The sequence below is a fragment of the Anolis carolinensis genome, chromosome 6 (assembly GCF_035594765.1).
Source record: "Anolis carolinensis isolate JA03-04 chromosome 6, rAnoCar3.1.pri, whole genome shotgun sequence".
Taxonomy (NCBI): Eukaryota; Metazoa; Chordata; class Lepidosauria; order Squamata; family Dactyloidae; genus Anolis; species Anolis carolinensis.
The window spans coordinates 102,196,731-102,220,190 of record NC_085846.1 but is presented as its reverse complement, the minus strand read 5'-3'; the positions used below and the strand labels follow the sequence as shown (position 1 = coordinate 102,220,190).

At 39.1% G+C, this 23,460-nt stretch overlaps 1 protein-coding gene across 2 annotated transcripts in view; it reads left to right on the top strand.

Annotated features, from left to right (window-relative positions):
* The first annotated feature begins 11,083 nt into the window (after positions 1–11,083).
* Positions 11,084–23,460, top strand: part of kif5b (kinesin family member 5B) — a 33,553-nt gene continuing 21,176 nt past the window's right edge. For both annotated transcript variants that reach the window (XM_003221958.4, XM_008112340.3), the window contains exons 1-5: positions 11,084–11,457; positions 20,362–20,449; positions 22,075–22,148; positions 22,906–23,010; positions 23,391–23,439. In XM_003221958.4, the coding sequence (XP_003222006.1) occupies positions 11,332–11,457; positions 20,362–20,449; positions 22,075–22,148; positions 22,906–23,010; positions 23,391–23,439 (442 nt within the window). In that variant the 5' untranslated portion in view covers positions 11,084–11,331. The remainder of the gene's footprint in view (positions 11,458–20,361; positions 20,450–22,074; positions 22,149–22,905; positions 23,011–23,390; positions 23,440–23,460) is intronic.

Sequence of the window (23,460 nt, the reverse complement as noted above, 5' to 3'; positions counted from 1 at the left end):
AATAAAGATATTAGATAGTTTTATTGGCCTCCGTGTTGGGTTCTTGGTGCTCCGCTGCCCTGGTGCGTGACATGTCCCCACATGGGAAGCTGGAGTTGACAGATGGGAGCTCGCCCCGATCCCCGGATTCAAACTTCCGAACTTTCAGTCAGCAGTCCTGCTGGCACAAGGGTTTAACGATGGAAGTGTGAAGCCACTGGATGCAGAGTCCAATGAACCACATCCAAATTGGCCACATCTCTATTGCTCCTTTCCCCACATCCAAATTGGCCACATCTCTCTATTGCTCCTTTCCCAATCCTGTTACCAGGAATACTTCTAAACATGAGTAATTTGAGATCTCCCAGCATGCAAAGCTCTTCTTGCTCTCTCTAAAGTGTTTTCTGGAAGGATGAGATCCAAAACTGGCTTTTTAAGGTTGCCCCAAAACCCATCCTGCAGAAGCATCCAAGCTAAAAACCAACCTTGCCCTATGATCAGCAGGGCTGCTCTTGTTTGGCAGATCCAGGGTTGTGACTTCCTTAGTTTGGTCTATCCAACATGAATGTGGTCTTTCCTTTTCGCCAATGGCCTTTTTTCTAGCTTATCAAGCATCGCTGGCTTTTTGAGTGAGTCATTCTCATTATATGGCGAACAATCTCAATTTAGTTAGTTTACAATACTAAAAAAAACCCAATAACCACCATGAAATAAAAAGCATGAACATAAACTAGGTGACTCTGGGCATGTCAGTCTGTCTTATTCTTCAATGAAGGCAATTATACACTTCACCTGAATAAATCTTGCCAATAAAAGCCTACCATAGTGCTGCCATAAGTCACAGTCACCTTGAAGACACAGAACAACGAGGCCTTCCATACAGCCATATAACCCAGAATATCAAGGAAGGAAATCCCACAATATCTGCTTTGAACTGGAATATATGGCAGTGTGGATTCAGATAACCTAAAGCAGATATTGTGGGATTTTCTGCCTTGATATTCTGGGTAATATGGCTGTGTGGAAGAGCACAAGCATATATGCACACATTGTAATATGGCTGGGTGCACACCAACAACAAAAATGTGAGGTAACCATATTTCTACACACCTTTCATACTTTTGGACTGAATAGACACCTTTATGAAGATATTTAAAAGCAGTTTTTAATGTCTGCTAAATCAACCAACTAAACAACCAACAAACAAATAAGGTTAGTTCTTAAACTATATGGGGTAGAGGGAGTCACTTATTTCTCATGCTTGGTCTTTTAGATATTTCTGTACTAGAATACACATTAGGCACATAATTAGCTAAAGTGACACAGGATTCAGGGTGGAACTCGCAGATTTAACTAAGAGCCTCTCTTCGTTGAAAGGATGCCTGCCATAGATGTGGGCAAAACGTCAGGAAAGAATTCTTCTGAAACATGGCCATAGGTAAAGGTAAAAGTTTTCCCCTGACATTAAGTCTAGTCCTGTCTGGAACATGGCCATACAGCTTCTGGAACGTGGCCATACAGCCTGGAAAACTCACAGCAATCCAGCCTCTCTTCTTTCCTCTCAAGTATCAGAGATGTACCCTGGCAATGTGTCTTTTTTAAAGTGGCTCTTTGGATCTTCTCCTAAAACCATGCATGACAATGTATTATTTTTGCCAAATGCGAAATACATTCTACCATTAGCAGTGCCTTCATAAGTCAACACATAGACAAAGCTGATTATCTTATAGCTGTTGTTTCCGTTGTAATTGGCTTGACGGGGCAAGGCAAATAATATCATCTTTAATTAGTTATTTCAGTCTGTGTTAAAATATTGCTTTTCATTCCCAAGGATGCTTATCATAGGACACTAATGGCATCTAAGAAAATCATCTTAATGCATTAGTATGCACTTTAAAATGATTTTGTTTATTTTATCCTAACATCCTTTTGCAGTAAACTGCAATGAGCAGTAATGCTGCTGGGTCCTTGTAGAGAAACAACTAACGTCATATTGGCAGGCTCACTGTTCAATTGAATAATCTTTAAAGCCACTGACCCTTATTATTTATTATTATTATTTATTTACAGTATTTATATTCCGCCCTTCTCACCCCGAAGGGGACTCAGGGCGGATCACATTATAACACACATAGGGCAAACATTCAATGCCCATAAACACATCAAACAGAGACTGAGAGACACACGCAGAGGCAAGTTAACGTTCTTCTGAGGGGATGTTCGATTCTGGCCACAGGGGGGAGCAGCTGCTTCATCATCCACACTGACGGCACTTCCTCATTCCAGGTCGTAAATTAGTTAATCTTGCCTCCCCACTTTATAAGTGGTACCTTATCTCCTACTTGATAGATGCAACTATCTTTCGGGTTGCTAGGTCAGCAACGAGCAGGGGCTATTTTTTATTTTTTTTAATTGACGGGTGCTCACCCCGCCACGGGCTGGCCTCGAACTCATGACCTCATGGTCAGAGTGATTTAAGGCAGCTGCTCAACAGCTGCGCCACAGCCCGGCCTTATCTTTCTTTTATATTAAAATGTGCCTCATTAAAAATACACACAATACATTTGACCTTACTAAATTAGAAGGTCATGCCATTTCTATCTAAAGTTCTAAATATCAACAATGGAAACACAGTTAATTCTAAGGTGAAATGGATCTGATAAAAAACCTAATGGAAGATTTTTATCTCATGGGAGCTATAACGATGTAATCAGTACTCTACGGTTTAGTCTTTGCTTTATTGTCCTACCTGTAATGCTGCATGATTCAAAGTAATATTAAAACAGTTAAAGAACATTCCCTATTCAGTAAACACAGTATCCACTCCTATGCATTGGAGGTAAACACAGTAACCACTCCTATGCCTTGGTGCTGAGAAATGGAAGCAATAGTACAGGACCTCTCAAGCTCAGTAGCTGACTTATCAAGGAAGAAGCAATAGCCAGTGCCCAACCTAACCAACAACCCACAGGTTTGATGGAGAAAGAAATAGCACATTCTATCTTGTAAATAATATAGCAGTAGCTTTACTTTCTAAAGGTTCTATATACTCAAATACATCATTTTATGGGGGGAAAAGAATAGAAAAAGACTGCAGCATAGAGTGATGCAGAATAGTTCTGGTCCAATAAGCCAATTACTATAATGTTCTGAGTATAAGCACAAAAATGTTTTTAACTTTAACAAAACCCACACAAAACTTAGGTATCTTTATATTTATCAACACCTCTATACAAACCAAAATGTGGAAAAATTGGGATTCTGGCTCACATGGAAAGCCACCACTGAAACAACTGTCTCTCCATGCATAATATGTAGCTTTTGTGATAACTTCTAGGCTGTTTCTAATCCATTTGGCTGGGGGATTTTGGCAGTTTTAACTAAATCTTGTTGAGGAATATCACAATCAGCTTGTCCTTCTTTTTCGTCCATTCAGACAAAACCAACATCTTACAAACATAGTTCAGGAACAAAACAAAAAAGCTGGTCAGGCAAGGAACCAAATTCATGTGATGCCTGTTTTTGCTTAGTTATATATACACTGCTGCAGTGAAAAGTACTGAGTATACTGGTTATGAAAACAGGATCATTGTACATCTTGTGTTACTTAACAAGGGGAAGGAGAAGGGAGATTAATTTTCCTAAGATGTGTTTTGCCACAGTGAGTACGGAATCTGGATCTGCTTTTAAAAATATGTTTGTTGCTGAAAGAGTTATCTTTTTCAACTATGACCCATCAAAGTGAAAAAAGAGAGCATCTATCTAACCACTCAAGATTCAGCATGGTGTAGAGTCTTCAGAACTGAATGATGATTCTGGAGAACGGAGTTCAAATCCCTGCTCAGACATGAAAACCCATTGGATTATTTTAGGCAAATCATAATCTCTCAGCCTTAGAGGAAGGCGGAGGCAAACTGTCTGAACAAAGCTTGTCAAGGGTTGCCAAACACTGGAAATGGCACACAACACCAAATCTGCTTATTTATTTTCCCTACCCTCTGATCCTATCTGTCATAAGTAAAAGTTGTAAGTCCCATTAACACCTTTTCCAATTACACTGGCCAGAGGACTATTTCCTTGAACAATCTGTTGTAGCACCTGCTAGTAGTGGCTCATCTACATTCATGGGATTTTTATGAAAACACTGTGACCCATTAGGCCAGCGGGAATCCCACCATGATCGATTGAACTCCCCTCCCTTGGCATTGGGACACAATTATTGCACAATAATTACACTTCAGTGGCCAGGGTCACATTCTATGGAATCATGGGTATTAAATTTTTATTTTATTTTATAGTGCAACTCTTTGGCAAATAATTCTAAATATAATAAACAAACCCCAAGATTTGTCATATTAGGACTCCTAAAGTGGATTCAAAATGTTGTAGCTATAGATCAGAGTTTTCCAAACTGTGTATTGCGACACCTTAATGTGTCAGCTGCAGTGTGTGTTTTGTGCGAATGTAATGAGAAACCTCTGAGTCCATGTGAAATAAGCAATAAATTATATTTTTAAAAAATATAAATGAAAGGTTTTCACGAGATATGTTGTGTCCCCATAAAATTTGTATTACAATTTATATATCTGCCTGTATCTCTTATAAGGGGTTGATTTAACCTCTGGTTTGCTAGTAAATCTGAATTAGTATGTCACAAAATGATGCATGCCTAAGAAGTATGTCACCAACACAAAATGTTTGAAAAGCTCTGCTGCAGAGCATGAAAGAGATCCTCTCATCTCACCTACCATCTGATCCAGGGGTTGGGGTTGCTCTGCAAGGATGGGTTCGCCCATACAAGAAGTAGACATAAATAAGGTTGTAGTTTACCTTTGCAATCCTATGCCCATTTACTTAGGAGTAAGACACAAGGAACCTAGGGGGGATTCATTTTTGGATAAATTAAATTTTGGAGGCTACAAGTAATGGTTATAACATCAACACTACACAATGCAAAGTGTTTGAAGGCTAGCCAAATCCCTGATTAAAGTCAATTTACACCAAATTTACAAATGTATGCCCATCAGATGTTGCTGGACTTCAACTCTGATGGGTCATGCATTAAAACAGCATCTGGAGGGCCACATATTTCCCATTCTCACAGACATATTTCTCTGAATTCGCTTACATTATATTTTGTAGATTCTAGGGAAATTAAGTTCTGCCAACCTAGCAGTTTGAAAACATGCAAATGTGAGTAGATCAATAGGTACCACTCCAGCAGGAAGGTAACAGAGCTCCACACAGTCTTGCCAGCCACATGACCTAGGAGGTGTTTACGGACAACACCGGCTCTTCGGCTTAGAAATGGAGATGAACACTAACCCCCAGAGTTGGACACGACTAGACTTATGTCAGGGGAAAACCTTTATTTAACTAGGGAAATCAAACATTCCTTAAATGCTAGTAAGCTCTCTAAAGTATCCTGAATAAAGTATATTGTTTGCTTGTAGTATTCTGAATTTTAACATATCACGACATAATGATTAATCTAGCAGACTTGTTTTTAGATCAGGGCGAGGGAAACAAATTCCATTTCAGTCTGTATGTGCACCTGTGCTGACAATTCAGTCAAATTATTTTTTACATCAGATTAAACTTGCTGATGCCAAACCAATTCTGACAGGATAATTACATAATTACATAGCTACAGCAATTCTCCAAATTGGCAGAATCCCTGCGCCATGTAAGCCTAAAGGGGTTGTTTCTATAATATACAGCAATAGCAACAAACATAGATTTTGATTTCAAAGTTCATTGCATGAATTGATGAAAGTGTGCAAGTCTGATTTTCACAATTAACATGGGAGTAAATACCACTGAATTAAATGAAGATTAAGGGGCCTAAATACCTTAAAGGCACCAGATCCCATCTGATCTTGGAAGCCTAGCAAGGTCAAACCTGGGTAGTCCTTGGAGGGGAGATGGCTGACAAATATCAGATGCTGTAGGCTATATTTCAGAGGAAGGAACCAGCAGAACCCTATGAAATTCATGAGGTCACTTTAAATTGACAGGCAACTTGAAAGCACAGACACACATGCATGCGATTGTTCTGGGAAAGTGTAAATTGGCCACATGTTTTGTTGCAGAATTCACAGAGAACTAGATCTACAAGATAAGTATTTTATAGCAGTCAGTAAATATTTGACAACAGTTGTAAATATTGTTCCTGAGTTTCAGCCAGCTGCTATGTAGATTTAAAAAAAACCCTCCAGTCTGCAATACAAATTATTCAAGCAAGTTAACTGCATTGTTGTTAGCTACATTTTTTTCTCAAACAAGGATGACTGACATCTACTTAAAACAAATATGACTTACATTCCATGTAAATATATGTTTCCAGGCCTTGATATTTGAGTATTATAGAATACTTTTCATGCTGTTGTGGAAGGCTTTCAGGGTTGTTGTATGTTTTCCGGGCTGTATGGCCATGTTCCAGAAGAATTCTCTCCTGACATTTCGCCCACATCTATGGCAGGCATGCTCAGAGGTTGTGAGGTATCACAACCTGTGAGGATGCCTGCCATAGATGTGGACGAAACATCAGGAGAGAATGCTTCTGTAACATGGCTATACAGCCCAGAAAACACACAACACTTTTCATGCTGTATTCACAAACATATTTGTGGGCACAGAACATTTTCATGCCATGCAAAAGAGTGGAATTCATATTTGGGTCAAAAATATTCCAGATTAAGACCCTCGATCGATTAAAAACCAAACCGCTTGGATGAGGATAAAGTAGTTATGTTTTCCTTAAATCTATTTAGCTTACAGATCTATAAGGTTTTACATTAGATTTGGCCCTCAGTTGACTGATCCTAGGCTTGCAAACTCTCCTGTGATGGGATAGTGCTTGTGACAACTACCCCCTTAATTCAAAACCAGATGTTTAAGATGTGCTGTGTGGTGCTCCTGAAAAACTAAATATAAACATCAAAATGGACAACCACATCCCCTGGATGCTTCTGGCAGGCATAACTGTCCTTTTCTATGCCATTTGCCTTAATAGTGGACCTGGTGTGGGTTTGGATCACACTATGCAGCTCATGGAGAGTCAGCGTGGAGTAGTAATTTGAGCATTGGACTAAGACTCTGGAGAACCAGGCTCAATTCACTTGCTCAATTTACCCGAAACCCCACAAAGTGACCTTGGCAAGTCATACACCCTTAGAAAACCTTGTAATAAGTGTGCAATAAGGTCGTCACAAGTCAGAAATGACTTGGAGTGCATAACAACAACAGTACAGCCAACAGGTGGCCTGATATCCATCCCTTCCTTACAAATATGCATGATGTGCTATCCCCATGGAAATGATAAGTTATAAGCAGTCTGCAGCCAAGACTGACAACTAGTAACTTCTTTTGGACTTTGTTTTTGGAGTTCTGGGCAACAGTCCTCTTCCAAGTCCCTTTTTTCATCCTCAGCTGATCCACTACCGATCAGTCTCACAGTGATGTAGCGTACTATATAGTGGTGCCTTGGTATCCCTTGTGGATTCCAAAATATGTGGATGTGTAAATCTCATTGTATACAATGGCATAGTAAAAGGTTGTGCCTTATATGAAATGGCAAAATCAAGATTTGCTTTTTGATTATAAAAGAATATTTTCAAGCTGTGGATGGCAGAATCCATGGATACCGAATTTGTAGAAATAAAAGGACAACTACAAATTTGCCATATCCAGAGTTTGGAAAATATACTTCATTAGACTATTGCTCACAGAAGATCCCAACCAAGGTGGCTATATTCTGGGTGTCACTAATAGTGTCCAGATGTGCAAAGTTCTGTTCGAGACACTGCTCTGCACATGAGTCTTAGAGATTATAATAGGAAATAGATGTCCTCATTGTGAGAGACCATGCAGACCGAATAGGTCTCTACAGTCACTTATGGACCCATTGCCAAGACTCTACTTCTCGAAGACAATCCCATGCTCAGCCACAAGATATAGTCTATGATGATGAAGATGATGGTGCATTTCATTAAAATGGAAGGCATGAACACATCTTTAGAATTTTGTCTTTTCTGAGAATATTTGCTCATACTCCATCAAAGAACAGTGGCCTTTTAAAAGGTATGATCACACCCACCGCCTGGTGAATAATGATTGCCTACAGCATTTCTGTGGTTGTGAAGTAGAGCTCCTTCTGCTCAGATGAAGAGAGAACACCGCTTAAGGCTTCAGCTGCATAAGTCAGAAGAATATGTTGAAACAAGATCTTCATGGCAAAGACCAAAACCTGCCTTAGTGCATTAAGCCATGTCCCTTTGTATATTAAAACATCATACTCCAAAGTGAAGGGAGATCACTAATGAACAAACAGCAACCAATCTGCCAAAACCATATCATCAACATTAGGAGATTTCAGTAAAATGGATCACGGCTGTGTGCGTTAATCCACATACACCTGCATAGTTTAACATTTGTACAGTGAAATCCCATATGTCAACTATAAGTACACAATAAGTATGGATCTAACCATTAATGAACATCCAGTGGAATTCAAAGGCAAATATAAATTCCAGCATGTATTCTAAGTAAATCAAAAAAATATGACGTACAACATGGTGCTAGTACAAGGATAAGGCATCATATCTTCTAAAGAAAGACATTTACCTGGACAATGGGGAGTCCAGCTTGCTTTATCTGATGGAAAACTGGTAAAAGGTCTAATAAATGAAGACTTAACATACATTGGCACAATTCAGCAGAACAAGACACACACAAACACTCTTTTTTCTACAACAGGGCAGTGGATAAGAAAACCAGCATATCACATGGGGGAAATTAGCCTCCAAGGACTACATTCAAGTAATAATATATTTATTAGGAGGATATTGTTGCCAAAGTAGAAAACTGTCCCTTGATATCAATACTATTAGGTTTCCCTACAAGTAAGCAACAGCCATTGTTTTCCTTTAGGGGTTATTAGGCCATTAGGATATTTGATGGGCTGAACACAAGGGTTTGGTTGTTTTGAGTTGGGGGGAAAATGGAGCCTTTTTGCAAAAAAAAAAAGAGAAAGAAACCAAGATGAATACTCCAAACAAATTGTTCTACTGATTTTCCACCTATAAACTCTGCGCAGATGGCATTTTAAATTCCAAGAATATCTTGCAGGGTTTATATGTATATGTGTATGTGTATGTGTGTATCTATCTATCTATCTATCTATCTATCTATCTATCTATCTACCTGGATGACAGTTAAAATGATAAGGCAATTACATTATGGTTAAGATTTCATTTGAACAGCATCTGACCACTGTGTAAATCAGAAGGGTGCAATATTATAATTTGGTAAATCACCTTGTTCTCCAGTTAAGGAAGAAAGTGAATGACTGGGTTGCTGTGAGTTTTCTGGGCTATATGGCCATGTTCCAGAAGCATTCTCTCCTGATGTTTCGCCCACATAAGGCATCCTCAGAGGTTGTGAGGTCTGTTGGAAACTAGACAAGTGTGGTTTACATATTTGAAATAATGTCCAGGGATAAAGAACTCTTGTCTGCCTGAGAAAAGTGTGAATGTTGCATTGGACAGCTTGATTAGCATTGAATAGCCTGGCAGCTTCAAAACCTGACCGCTTCCTGCCTGGGGGAATCCTTTGTTGGGAGGTGTTAACTGGCCCTGATTGTTTCATGTCTGGGATTCCTCTTTTTTCTGAGTGTTGTTCTTTATTTACTGTCCTGATTTTAGAGTTTTTTTTAAAAAAAATACTGGTAGCCAGATTTTGTTCATTTTCATGGTTTCCTCCTTTCTGTTGACATTGTCTACATGCTTGTGGATTTCAATAGCTTATCTGTGTAGTCTGACATGGTGTTGTTGGAGTGGTCCAGCATTTCTGTGTTCTCAAATAATATGCTGTTATATCAAAGCCAGGCTTTGAAGCTGCTAATCGAGCTGGCCATTTGCACCAGTCACACTTGCCTCAGACAGACAAGAGTTCTTTCTCCCACCCTGGACATTCCACAGATATATAAACCCCACTTGCCTAGCTTCTAACAGATCTCACAACTTCTGAGGATGTGGGCGAAATGTCAGGAGAGAATGCTTCTGGAACATGGCCATACAACCCAGCAACCCTGCATTAATTATATTTATTTATTTATTTGTGACATTTATATCCTGCCCTTCTCACGCCAAAGGCGACTCAGGGCGGCTTACAAGTTATATGTACATACAATATATTATATTATTAGTATAGCACAATATTAGCATCATAAATTACTATATTGTACTATACCACTATGCTGCAATATTAATATTACATGTAATATACAATATACAATTATAATAGTGTATTATTATATTGTATTACATTATATTATCAATATTATATATATACATACAATATATTATTAATATAACATAGTATTAGTACAGTAGAGTCTTGCTTATCCAACGTAAACGGGCTGGCAGAATGTTGGATAAGCGAATATGTTGGATAATAAGGAGAGATTAAGGAAAAGCCTATTAAACATCAAATTAAGTTATGAATTTACAAATCAAGCACCAAAACATCATGTTGTACAACAAATGTGACAGAAAAAGTAGTTCAATACACAGTAATGCTATATAGTAATTACTGTATTTACGAATTTAGCACCAAAATATCACGATGTATTGAAAACACTGACTACAAAAATGCGTTGGATAATTCGGAACGTTGGATAAGCGAGACTCTACTGTATATTATAATATTATAGTGTGAAGATACACCCTTATCCTATCTTGTTCTGTGGGAAGGGCCTCGCAATCTCTACGTGGAAGAAATCAGAATTTCCTATCGATTTCTAGCGACCGCACTAACTTCAAAGGATTTTAGAAGTCCAGGAAGAGAGAGAATCCTGGCCACGCTTTCCCGCTAAATAGTCAACGCATGCGCAACACAGCTCTCGCCTTTTCCTTTTGCGCCTGCGCGCTACATCTCTCCTCCCGGACTTGCTGACAGGATTTCCCTGTGGAAGGCTTGTTGTGATCGATTTGCGCCTGCGCAGTACCCGCGAGGCGGCGGTCCTCGCTGCGGATGGTGACGTCACCTCTCTCCCTGCCCGGCTGTTAGCCACGCCCCCTCCGCGCGCGCAGAAGGGGAGGGCCCGGATTCGCCGGCTGCAGGTGCCGCCATGGCGGCCATATTGGAAAGGAAGTGAGTGCAGGAGGAGGAAGAGAGAGGAGGCCTGGGCGGAGCGGGAGCCCTCCGCCCTTCTTCGGACCGTGGTTCGGCTCCTGACTCTGGGGAAGGATTTTCTTGTCTTACGTCGGGGCGAGGCGGCCGCTGGGCCTGACTCGACGCTGAGGGAAGAGGAGGAGGAGGAGGAGGAGGAGGCGGCGGCTGAGGCCTAAGATGGCGGACCCGGCGGAGTGCAACATCAAAGTGATGTGTCGCTTCAGGCCCCTCAACGATTCCGAAGTGACCCGAGGCGACAAGTACATCGCCAAGTTCCAGTCCGAGGACACCGTGGTCATTGCGGTGAGTTGAAGCAGCGAGGGAAGCGCTTAGGCGGGCAGAGGCCTCTGGTAAAGAAGAGCTTGGGCGGCGGCTGTGAGACCTTCAATGGGGCGAAAGCAGGGGATGGGTTGATGGATTGAGGGAGGGAAAAGAGCCATTGGTGGGGCCTAGAGCAGGCATGAGCAAACGTGGGCCCTCCAGGTGTTTTGGACTCCAACTCCCACCATTCTTGAAAGCCTCAGACCCTTTCCTCCCCCCCCCCCCCCCCAAGCCGCGGAAAGGGCCTGAGGCTTTCAAGAATGGTGAGAGTTGGAGTCCAAAACACCTGGAGGACCCAAATTTGCTCATGCCCGGCATGGAGGCTAGAGCCGGCCTTCTATGGAACCGAAGGGAGGGACTAAAGAACACTAGGGCCCATCCACACAGCCATATAGCCGTCAATATCAAGGCAAAAGATCCTAGGGTATCTGTTTTGAATTGTGTGATCTGAGGCCCCTTCCACACACCTGAATAAAATCCCACAGTATCTGCTTTGGACTAGGATATATGGCAATGCGGACTGTTATAAATGAATTGTTTATTGTACCAGCCATAGGCCATGGCATCAAATAATACACAGCATTTAAAAGTACAATAAGCACTTCTCAATATAAACATTAAAACCTATTCCATATACTGTCTCTTTAAAATTACAGTAATAGTGATGTGATAACAATAACAATGCCTGATTTGTATCATCCAAACTATCTCCATTTCTAGCCACTGCTGTGGACTTTACTAATTTTACTCAGATTTATTTGGGCTGCCTTTAATGCTATATTTTTTGAATAATTCGCTAACGAGTCACAGATAACTGCTGACTGATGCCATGCTTCCTTCTCTTCCAAAAGGGCTCCCAGAATATTGTTTCTAGAGTTATTATACAAAGAGCAATGTAACAGTGTATTACATCCATTTTTTCCCCCAACCAACAAATACAAAGTCATTGGGCATGAGGGATCCCTCTATATATCTTCCCTCTAGCCAGCCTGGACTCAGATAACCCAGTAGAAGGCAGATATTGTGGGATTTTCTGTCTTTATATGCCATTTTATAGGGCTGTCTGGAAGGGCCCTGAGTCCACACTGCTGTCTATCCCAGTTCAAAGCAGATAATATGAGGTTTTATTCAGCTGTGTAAAAGGCCTCGCTGTGTATCACCTGGATCCACATCATCCTATAAAAGCAGTTCCAGAATGCAGATTAAATGCCTTGTATGAGACTCCGTTGCCATATAATTTGGTTCAGTCTGCATCCTGAAACTGCATTGTATGGCTGTGTAGATCAGGCATTCAGATCCTGTCCTCTGGGCTATTAGCTATCCTTCCCAATTTGATGTCATCTGTAAATTTAATGAGTGTGCCTTCTATTCAGCCATCCAAGTCATTGATAAAAATGTTGAATAGCACTATCCCATGACAGACCCCACTGGTGGCCTCTCTCTGGGATGCAGAGAAAGATGGGATATAAATATGGTAAATAAAATAAGCACTCTTTGGGCTCTGCCAGTCAACCAATCCCCAATCCATCTAACAGTAGCATTGTCTAGCCCAGGCCTGGGCAAACTTAGGCTTTCCTGGTGTTTTGCACTTCAACTCCCACTGTTAGGCATTGTGAGAGTTGAAGTCCAAAACACCCAGAGGGCCGAAGTTTGCCCATATCCATACAGCCTGAATCTCCCATGTTTCCTGAAATGCTTGGGACCAGAAGTGTTTGAAATTTGGGCTTTTGGGATGGAATAGAAGGCTCACTTATCCCATTTGTGCATGACAGCAAATTGAGAGGGATAGCCACTGCCAATCTTCTTTGAAGAAATGTTCCAGCAGATTGGAAGAAGCCAAACACCAGTCCCATCTTTTTAGAAAAAGTGTGTGTGTGTGTGTGGGGGGGGGCAAATAATGACCTCCCAGTCAGTCTGACATCAATACCAGGAAAGATTCTGGAGCAGAATATTAAACAGTCACAAAATGTCAACAAGGGCTTCCCAATAACAGGTCACGCCAGACTAACCTTATCTCTTTCTCTCTCCTGCAAGCTTGGTAGATGGGGATTGGTTGGCTGGCCAAACTCAAAGGGTGCTCATGCCCAATGGTTCTGTGCATCCCAGAGAGAGGTGACCAGTGGGGTCTTTCATGAGACCAGAGCCGTTCAACATCTTTATCAATGGCTTGGATGGCTGAATAGAAGGCACACTCATTAAATTTGCAGATGGTCCCTCTAGGCAGGGAGTTCCAGAGTCTGGTAGGCCTTCTTCCTTATTCCCACTCAATGAGCTTGAGATGGCAGTGGGACAGGGCCCTCTCCAGGTTATCGTAGAGATGTGGTCCTTCAAATAACCTGAATCCAAGTCATATAGGGGCTTATAAACCTATAATTCAAATTGCGTCTGGAAATGGACTGGCAGCCATTGGAGTGGTTGCAACAGGGCATCTGTGCTCTTCCTGAAGCCAGCCAAAACTGAACTCAAAATTAATTTACATTTCATATGCACATTATACATATAGCCTAAAGATAATGTATGCAGTATTTTAATAGTTTGTGTACTGTCAGCCATTGGAATGCAAAAGTGTCACTATCTCAGCCACCCATGTGGACCATTTTGAACTTTTAAGTATTTTGTGTCTTATAACAGATGTCACAAATTTAGCTGCTGAGTGAGCATTCAGTTTGGGCATTCACTCACAAGTGTGTAAAGCAAAATGAGTACCTTTTGTTGCCGTGTTTTCCAGGATTGCAAGCCTAAAACACTGTATTTGGGAGGGGGGTACTAAGCTATATGTTAGAAGCAAAAACAACAAAGAGTTGTTTATAAAACAGCAAGCTCTCAAATACAGTAGCCTATTTTGCAAGATGCATGCAACCTTTTCAGTATGTATGCAGTATACATGGTAGGGGATGGGATTGTAGACATCGATGCATGAAAAGAAATTAAGGACAGAAAATACTGGCACTGACATTGATCATTCAGCACACTCTAAGAATTGTCTTGACAGTTTCATAGTCTATCTTCCACTGCAGGAAGGTGGATAGCAGCTGATATTTTTATGCTAAGAAAGATATTCTGTCTTTAGCAATTAAGCATCTGAAAAACATCAAACTGTAAAGTTGAACAGTTTCTGTACACTGAGGAGGTGGTCAGACTATAAAGCAGTATTTGACAGTTGGCTTGAAAGCATACTGCAGATGTTAAGTGGAAACTACATTGGCTTGGATCCAGACTCAAAACAATATCAGTTAAAATCAGTTGGGGTGAGCTTGAGTGTGATTGACTTGTTCTATTCATTTATGTGGATCTACTCTTGAGTGTCTGGATTTAGCCACATGACTGATAGCCTTGTATCAATTTAAACTTGACAAATATTATTTACGTAAAACAATTGAATTTGGTTAGTTGTGCATTGTAGAGATGATAAAATCTAACACACTATGCAAATTAGTAGGAGAATATTCAAAAGTCAAGTCTCCTTTTAGTAAATGTGTAAATTCAGAGTGCTGATTAAACCGATCGTAAGAATATTTCAAAAGTAATCTTTATTGGTATTTTTAGAAGATATGTGCTCTGCTGTAATGACTGAATAGAATGTTGATGCTAAAATCTCTATTTAAGATAGAGAATAAAGCTTTGGGAAAAGGAATTACATTGGTAGTACTAATAGTGCTAGTTTGTAGAGTAAGGGTAAATGTTTTTTTCCCTCAGAAAGCAAATATTTTCAATAATGCTTTCAAGCTTTTACCACCATCCTCAGGCCCCTTCCACATGGACCTTATATCCCAGGATCTGATCCCAGATTATCTGTTTATCCCTGATTATATGGCAGTGGAGACTCATATAATCCAGTTCAAAGCAAATTAACCTGAGATTAGATCCTGGGATATAAGGACAATGTAGAAGGGGCCTCAGTCTGGAGTTGTGTTTTTTTTAATGGATTCCAATAACCTTTTTTGTAGGCCAGTGGTTCTCAACTTGTGGTTCCCCAGGTTTTTGGCCTACAACTCCCAGAAATCCCAGCCAGTTTACCAGCTGCTAGTATATCTGGGAGTTGAAGCCCAAAACATCTGGGGACCCACAGGTTGATAACCACTGTTGTAGTCCTTCAGTTTGTTTATTTCAATTTAACACCTACCTATCTAAAAATAACATTTGGCATCTTGCAGACAATTTGGTAAAACAGTTTTCTGAACTGAAAGTTTGCATGTACAATATAAAACTTCATCTAAGATGGCAGATAGAGTCTGAATTTGTTTTACTCAGTATATATTGAGAATGTACCCGGTATTCCTGACATGGGAATAGACCAGGTAATTAGTAATTGGCTTGCTAACCAGTGAAGAGGTTCATCTGTAAAAAGCCACTGCAAGCCTACCTATTTCATTTTACAGCATAGTATGCCTGCCACTCCGTTGTATTGGATGCTTCACCTATAAAATTAATTCAACTATAGGACGAAGTAAGAATATGGAACCATCTACAGTGCTAATTTTTTTATTTAGGTGAGCTGTGTGAAAGAATGGGGGAGAATAGAAGAATGGCAAACATTGCTTGGCCCTGTATTACCAGTGGTTATCAATGGGAAAGACTTTTTGACTCTGTTAGGCATTAGTTTTGATCCATATCTCAGCTCAGCTATGGGTGAAAGAAATCCAATATCTCCCTTTTCTGTAACCATATGTAAAATATAAATTATACTTTTATTTTCAAGTAGCTGCTGTGAAGAAGAACAATATAAAGGCTATAAAGCATATGGCAAGATTCCAAGAGATTAAAGAATACATTGTGTCCTCACCAAGCCTTGGGCGAGAAAGAGTAATTCCATGTAGGTCATACTTATTGGCATGGGATTCGTGATATAGCTTTCAGATGATGCGCAGGAGTTGAAAAACATCTTGATGTTAGTGAGCAATAAAATTAAAAAGTATTTAAACTCCAGCAACTAGGAATCGAGATAGGAACAGACAAGCTTGGGTGTTAGCCAGTAGCTATTGCTGCAAGGCAAAATAACTCCAGTTAAGTTTCTCTTTCTTTTATCTAAAATCTATTAAACACGGTCAAAAATTGTCTTTATTGTGCAGACCCATCACAAATAGCTATATTTGCTTTCTGTCTCTTTTACATCTATATATATAAAAGGGTAATGAAATTTCGGCCTAGGACAAAACAACAAAACTACACATCCCAGAAACACTAAACTTGGCAGCACAACCCCTCATCCATGCCTCTATGTTCATACAACAAAAAGAAAAGAAAAATAAAGTCCTAATTAGAGGGAGAGGAATAATTCTTTTCATCCAATTGCTGCCAGTTAGAAGGCTAAGCTCTGCCCACTTGGTCTCCTAGCAACCCACTCAGCCCAGGGGACAGGCAGAGTTAGGCCTCACTTAGGCCTCTTCCACACTGCCTATAAAATACAGATTATCTGATTTTAACTGGATTATATGGCAGTGTAGACTCAAGGCCCTTCCACACAGCTATACAACCCATTTATAATGAACTTAATGTAAGGTAAAACCTTTACCCTTTACCTTAACTACCACCAATTCCTCAATGCTTTATTTGCTATACCACCATACTTCGCCACAGCAACGTGTGGCCGGGCACAGCTAGTACAATGTAAGTTCTTTATCCTTTAGTTTAAGTAGTTTCTCTCCCTCTTTTTTCATATGTTTGTGTTATGTTCCTGAAGGGGTTTAGTTATATCAGTTTCTTATGTTAGTTTCACCCCACTTTGCAAATTGCTGCAAAATTTCAAGTGAAATGCAGAACATAATCTTTCTTTACCTTTGTTATAGCTTCCGGTGCAGCTATGATAATCTAGGGCAAAAATAAGTAATTAATGTTTTGACTTTTCGAATTTAATTAGTGAACCTCCTGAAGCACCAGTGGGAAACCTCCAGCCCACATGCTGAAGTTGCACAATGAAGTTTCCTCAGTGTGATTTGCTCAAGCCCCATGCTCTCCCTGAAACTCCCATCCTTACTAGGATAATAAATGAGGCCCATTTGGAGCTGTTTTTGAATAATTCTGTTCTCACCATGTTTCTGTATGAAGTATCTTCTTTTTAAAGGAAGTGTAGTGGTTAGAATATTACACTAAAACTCGAGACCAGGGTTTAAATTCCCACTCAGTCATGGAAACCTTGTGCAAACTTCTCTCTCAGCTTCAGAAAAGGGCAAAGACAAACTCATTCTGAGCAAACTTTGTCAAGAAAACCCATCATATGTTTTCCTTAGGGAAACCTTAAGTAGGAAACAACTTGAAGGCACATAAAAGTCATGATAAACACAGTATAAAATACTATTTTGAACAGAGACTACAGAAGTAATCTGGACTAATATAGAGATTTTTGCAGCTCAGTTCAAATAAGAAATTTCTACTTTTTGTATAATCATCATGAGGAAATATTTAAATTTATTTGAAGATGTTATATGCGAGCACTGCCCTTATATGATTTAATAGAGATCCTACTATTCAAATATAACATGCTTAAATAAAATATATACAATGATACAGTAAAGTATATAGGAGTAATTGAAACATTAAAATGAGTGAAACTGGATAATTGCCTAAAATTAATAAATTAAACTTTTAAATATTAAAATGTTTGGAAAAGTAAGACATTATTCCTGAAGCTGTAAAGATGACTTAGGCCCCTTCTACACTGCCATATAAAATCCAGATTATTTGCTTTGAACTGGATTATATGGCAGTGTAGACTCATAATCCAGTTCAGAGCAGATAATGTGGATTAGCAGTGTAGAAGAGGCCTGAGTGCCTGGTGAATCAGCTTGTGAAGTGTTTTGCATGTTGGGGACCTCAATATTGGAATCCCTTTCTTCATAGTTATCACGCTTTAGTTATTTAGATTGGCTTTCCTCATCTTCACTTCCTCCAGATGTCATGAAGTAGCTTTCATCATGTGTGATTATTGTTAGGTGGGGCTTAAGGATGACATCTGAAGGGATCCAAATGGCAAAGGCCTGGTTTATCGCACTGGAAAAATACTCTTGACATTGGGGAATAGTCAGGGCTAATAACCTGGTTTTAGGTTACAAGTGTTTTTAAGGATCAATTCTTTATGTCACAGTTGAGTTTGCAAACAAAGCAAGAGACAATGTTGCATTTGAAAGAGTACAGAGATGCTTTCCTATTCCAAATCAGGAAAATGTATTTTGTACTAAGTAGCTTCAGAACAGTTGTCAATGGCAGCTCCTAATTACATGAGCCTGATAATTTCTAGGGTAGTGTGTAGATAACTGAAATGGAGCTATCATTGTCTAGGAAGGCAACTGGTTTTATTATTTCAATTTCTCTCCCCATTCTAGTAAACTTATAGATTCATAGAGAGGGAGGGAGATCTTTCCCTTTTTATCATCACTCACCTTCATTAGGGTGGCTCAGCAGAACATTGAACACTTTTCATGGTTCTGTGGGGATTGGACCTGGATCTCCCAAATCCTAATCCACGGTCCGCATTGGGCATACATTTGAAAGTTTTGAAACCAGTTTAGTCCCCCCCCCCCCCCCGCAAATGTTGAAGTTTTCTGTTTAATAGAGTGAATTGTCTAATGAGTGGATGTGAAAATGAGAAATCTAGCACAGTCAATTCTGATATATTATTTCTGTGTACTAAAACACATGGAAGATGTCTGTGATACTTTAAATCTTGAAAGTGCCTTTCACAGACTTTATATTTTTCTGACCAAGTTTTTACTTCTCTTTTGGAATTTTGACTGGCTTGTTTCCAGCATTTTGTTGCAGTTGTATGTCAAGTGCTTCTTGGCTTCATCTACCCTGATTTGCCAAAAATGTGTCCTTCAAATTGTGCATAGTCTCTATATACTGGAGATTGGAATAAAGTAGAAGCACACCTCAGAAAGAATGGGAATAGAGCCGGATGGGAAGTCTGAGAAATATTATTTCTGTTTCACTTAAATGTATTCACTGAACAAGTGAATCGGAGTCAGGCAGACATTTGAAATGTGGGATGCTTGCAAGAAGTCTACCAGCTAATTGCATGTCTGAGTTTTTTTTTTACCTTATAGAGCATGAAGAGCACCTCATCTTGCAAAATCATTTTGTCATAGGTTTTATATATCAGAAAATGTTGTACAGACAAAATGTTTCTGAAGCTTATGTATTTTGCTAATACTGTTTATACTTGTTCTTAAAAACAAGCTACAGAATGTTTGCACTTGAGATATTATTGAAATTATTCAAAGTAAGTTTGTGAGCTCAAATGTTTAGGCCATAAAAATGCACTGTACACTGGATCATAGTTTGGGTAATTTTCAGAATTAGTGATTGCTGTTGCCAGCTTTATGACACTTACTAGATAACGACTTAAAAACACAATTAGGTAAGTTTTGTAAACTCTGTTTCTGGTCATATTTTTCATAGAACTCATTTGAATTCCATTTTCTATAGATTTGGAGTTAAACTCGTGTGTATTTAAGAGCACACGAGTGAAGACTTGGCTTAGCAGATACTTTTCTAAAAACATGTTCTCATCTGTATTTTATAGTTGACTTTATAGTTTCTTGTGTGTAAGCAGCATATCTTTGAGTCTGAAAAACTTCAGTCTTTTCTAATATACTCCATGTGTCAGTGAATTATACAAAAGAGCCTTTTGAATTTGTTTTGGAATAATTGTTAGTTTAACTGTCTTACCTTTGACAATTTAAAAATACAGAATGTAATCCCTTTTTTTAAAAAAAACTGCATGCATTAGCTATGCATTTTACCAGAATTTATAGTACGTTTTAAAAATGACAATATCTCACCTATCCCTATTGTTTATTTTAAAGACTTATGAAGTAAAAAAATAATATTAAAGCCCATATTATCTGAAATGGTAATGGTTTGCTCTAATTGCAGTCTTTTCTTTTCCAGTCTAAGCCTTATGCATTTGATCGTGTATTCCAATCACATACATCACAGGAGCAAGTATATAACGACTGCGCAAAAAAGATTGTCAAAGGTGAGTACTTGACATGTACATCTAGGCACACATGCACAATCACATATAGAAAGCATGAGTGACAAAATGAAATTTTGAACATAATGCTCCAACCATTTTATCTTTTATCTGTGATTTTGAGCTACAAATCATAGCAAGGAGAGTAGGTGATTAATATAGTTCAGGTCATACAAAAAACGGGTTTGCTTCTTAAATCTGACACTACTTCAGAATGTTTTCAGTGTGACTTGTTTATACTTATGTACGGTTTTTTTACTTGCTGTATGTTATATGTACACCTTGGAGTGGCTTTGTAAGCCGCCCCGAGTCCCTTCAGGGAGATGGTAGCAGGATATAAATGAGGTTTATTATTATTATTATTATTATTAGTAGTAGTAGTAGTAGTAGTAGTATGTGCTGGAATTAGTCAGTGATTTGCAATAAATTGGAGTTCCCCTTCAGTTTTTATTCTCCATTAACCTGACATAGTTTAACCGTTTGTGAAATTGATTAAAATAAGGAAGACAGAAGTCTAGATCCATGGTTTAAATACAATTGCAAATCTTAACTAGATTGCTTTAATTGAATAAAGGGTATTTATATGATTGTATTAATGTATTATTGTTTAAAAAGTGGGTGCTAGAGATTATATCATATGGAAGCTGACTGGCACAACCTGAGGATCACAAATAACAATGAAGACATCTGCCCTTGCGTTTTGCTACCCTGCTGCTGAATACGCATGCCCAGTATAGAATACGTCTCATCACATTGAAACTGGATGTGGCCTGTAATGAGACATGTCGCATTATCACAGGATGTCTACACTCTACACCGCTGCAGAAATTATACTGCTTAGCCAGTATTGTACCACCTGAGATACTTGAGGAAGTAACAGCCAGTAATGAAAGGACCATGGCATTGCCATCTCCGGCCTATTCTCTGTCTGGATATCAGACAGCATGCCGACATCTTAATTCAAGAAACAACTTCCTACGATCTCAGGAACACCTCAGCAAGTGAGAGTCCAAAAGTGGCAGACTAAAACCCAGAACGTCAATCAGTGGCTGATACTGAATGAAAAACTCCCTCCTGGGCACACAGAAGACTGGGCAACTTGGAAGGTGCTGAACAGACTGAGATCTGGTGCCATGAGATGCAAAGCCGATCTTAAGAAATGAGGCTATAAAGTGGAGTCCACAACATGGAAGTGTGAAGAAGAGCAAACCATAGACCACCTATTTCAATGAAATCTCAGCCCTGCCACATGCACAATGGAGGACCTTTTTATAGCAACACCAGAGGCACTCCGAGTGGCCAGCTACTGGTCAAAGGAAATTTGGTATAATGCCAACTGTTTTTTTAGACTCTGTGGGTTTTTTATACATTATAACTGTATCCTCATTTCGCTTCTGACACGATGAATAAATAAAATAAATTAATGTATTATTCAGCTTGTGATTCAGTGGGTCTACTCTAGTTGGAATTAGCAACTGAGGTATGAAGGGTTCCTTTCTTACACTCAAGATTATGTGGTCCTTGTTGCAAGGCTTGTTAAAAACATCTGGAAAAACATTGGTTTCAAGAGGCCTTTATGTGAGCTCTTGTGAAATTTTGACATTGGTATGCATTTTCTTTTCTCCCAGATGTACTTGAAGGATATAATGGTACAATATTTGCTTATGGGCAAACGTCATCTGGGAAGACTCACACTATGGAGGTAAGATGTTACTGTGTTTCCTCAGTCCCCTCTGTAAAACTGAAACATATTTCTGAATCCAAAGGTATATATTCCAGGTGTTTGTTGTTTATATGTTCGTTGTTTCTGACTTAAGGCAACCCAATTATAGGAGTTTATTGGCAAGATTTGTTTAGAGGGTTTTGTTTTTGCCTTTTTCTGTGACTTACCCAAGGTCACCCAGTGGGTTTTCATACCTCTGTGGGAATTGAAGAGCCTAATGATAATAATTCCATCGAGTCCTGTGCATAAATGGAGATTGCTTTTGTATGCACTTTTCGTTTGAATCTGCTTTGATTTGTGAGATCCATTATATAATACCCTAATGTTGAACAGTAATTGGTGTGAGATGGGTTAGGCAAACAAAAGTGAGGGAGGAGAGAGTATCCTATTTTACAGAGTACAGTGGGCCCTTGGTATCAGCAGCAGTTTGATACTGTCAGTAGCCTTTGCTTTTTAAAAACATTTTTTCAAGCTGTGGATATAAACCTAAATTTCTGACTAAAAACATGAATGATTGGTTTGTGCATTCCATAAATTTCCCTAAGAAAATTTAACATGTAGCAACCTTCCAAAGTTGAAATGACTGTGAGAGTTCTATTAGATTTGTGCATCATTATAGTCATTAGTTTATCCTATAAATTAGTTACAATTTTTAAAATGTTCTCGTTAGCAACGCTTTAAATGTTTGGAATAAGCGGACTTTACAAGAATTAACTCATCTTTGTTCTATATTAAGGGGAAACTGCATGATCCAGATGGAATGGGGATCATTCCAAGGATAGTTCAAGATATTTTCAATTATATTTATTCTATGGATGAAAATCTGGAGTTTCATATTAAGGTAATTTTTTTCAATTTGTATTCAAGATATTCATCAGTATAGGACATAACTGGAGATGGATGTGTCCTGTTTAATTTAGAAGTCCCACAATGACATACCTCAAACAACCTTTGACTCACCGGAAGCTGCTGAACTGTGACTTCCTCAGCTCTCATGAGCATAGCTAATAGAAAGGGATGATGGGAATTGAAGTTGAATAACTATGACGAGCCATACGTTGTCCAGCCCTTCATTAATATATTTGTGTACTGTGTTTCAACTATATAAAGATTATTGTGGACAGCAATAAAATCAGGTTTACAGATATGTACCATCACAATAATAGTTGACTGTCTGTAGAAAGAGTATTGTGTTGACCTAAGATTTCTATATTCTTTCAGGTATCATATTTTGAAATTTATCTGGATAAAATAAGGGATCTTTTGGATGGTGAGTATATGCATTTTTTTT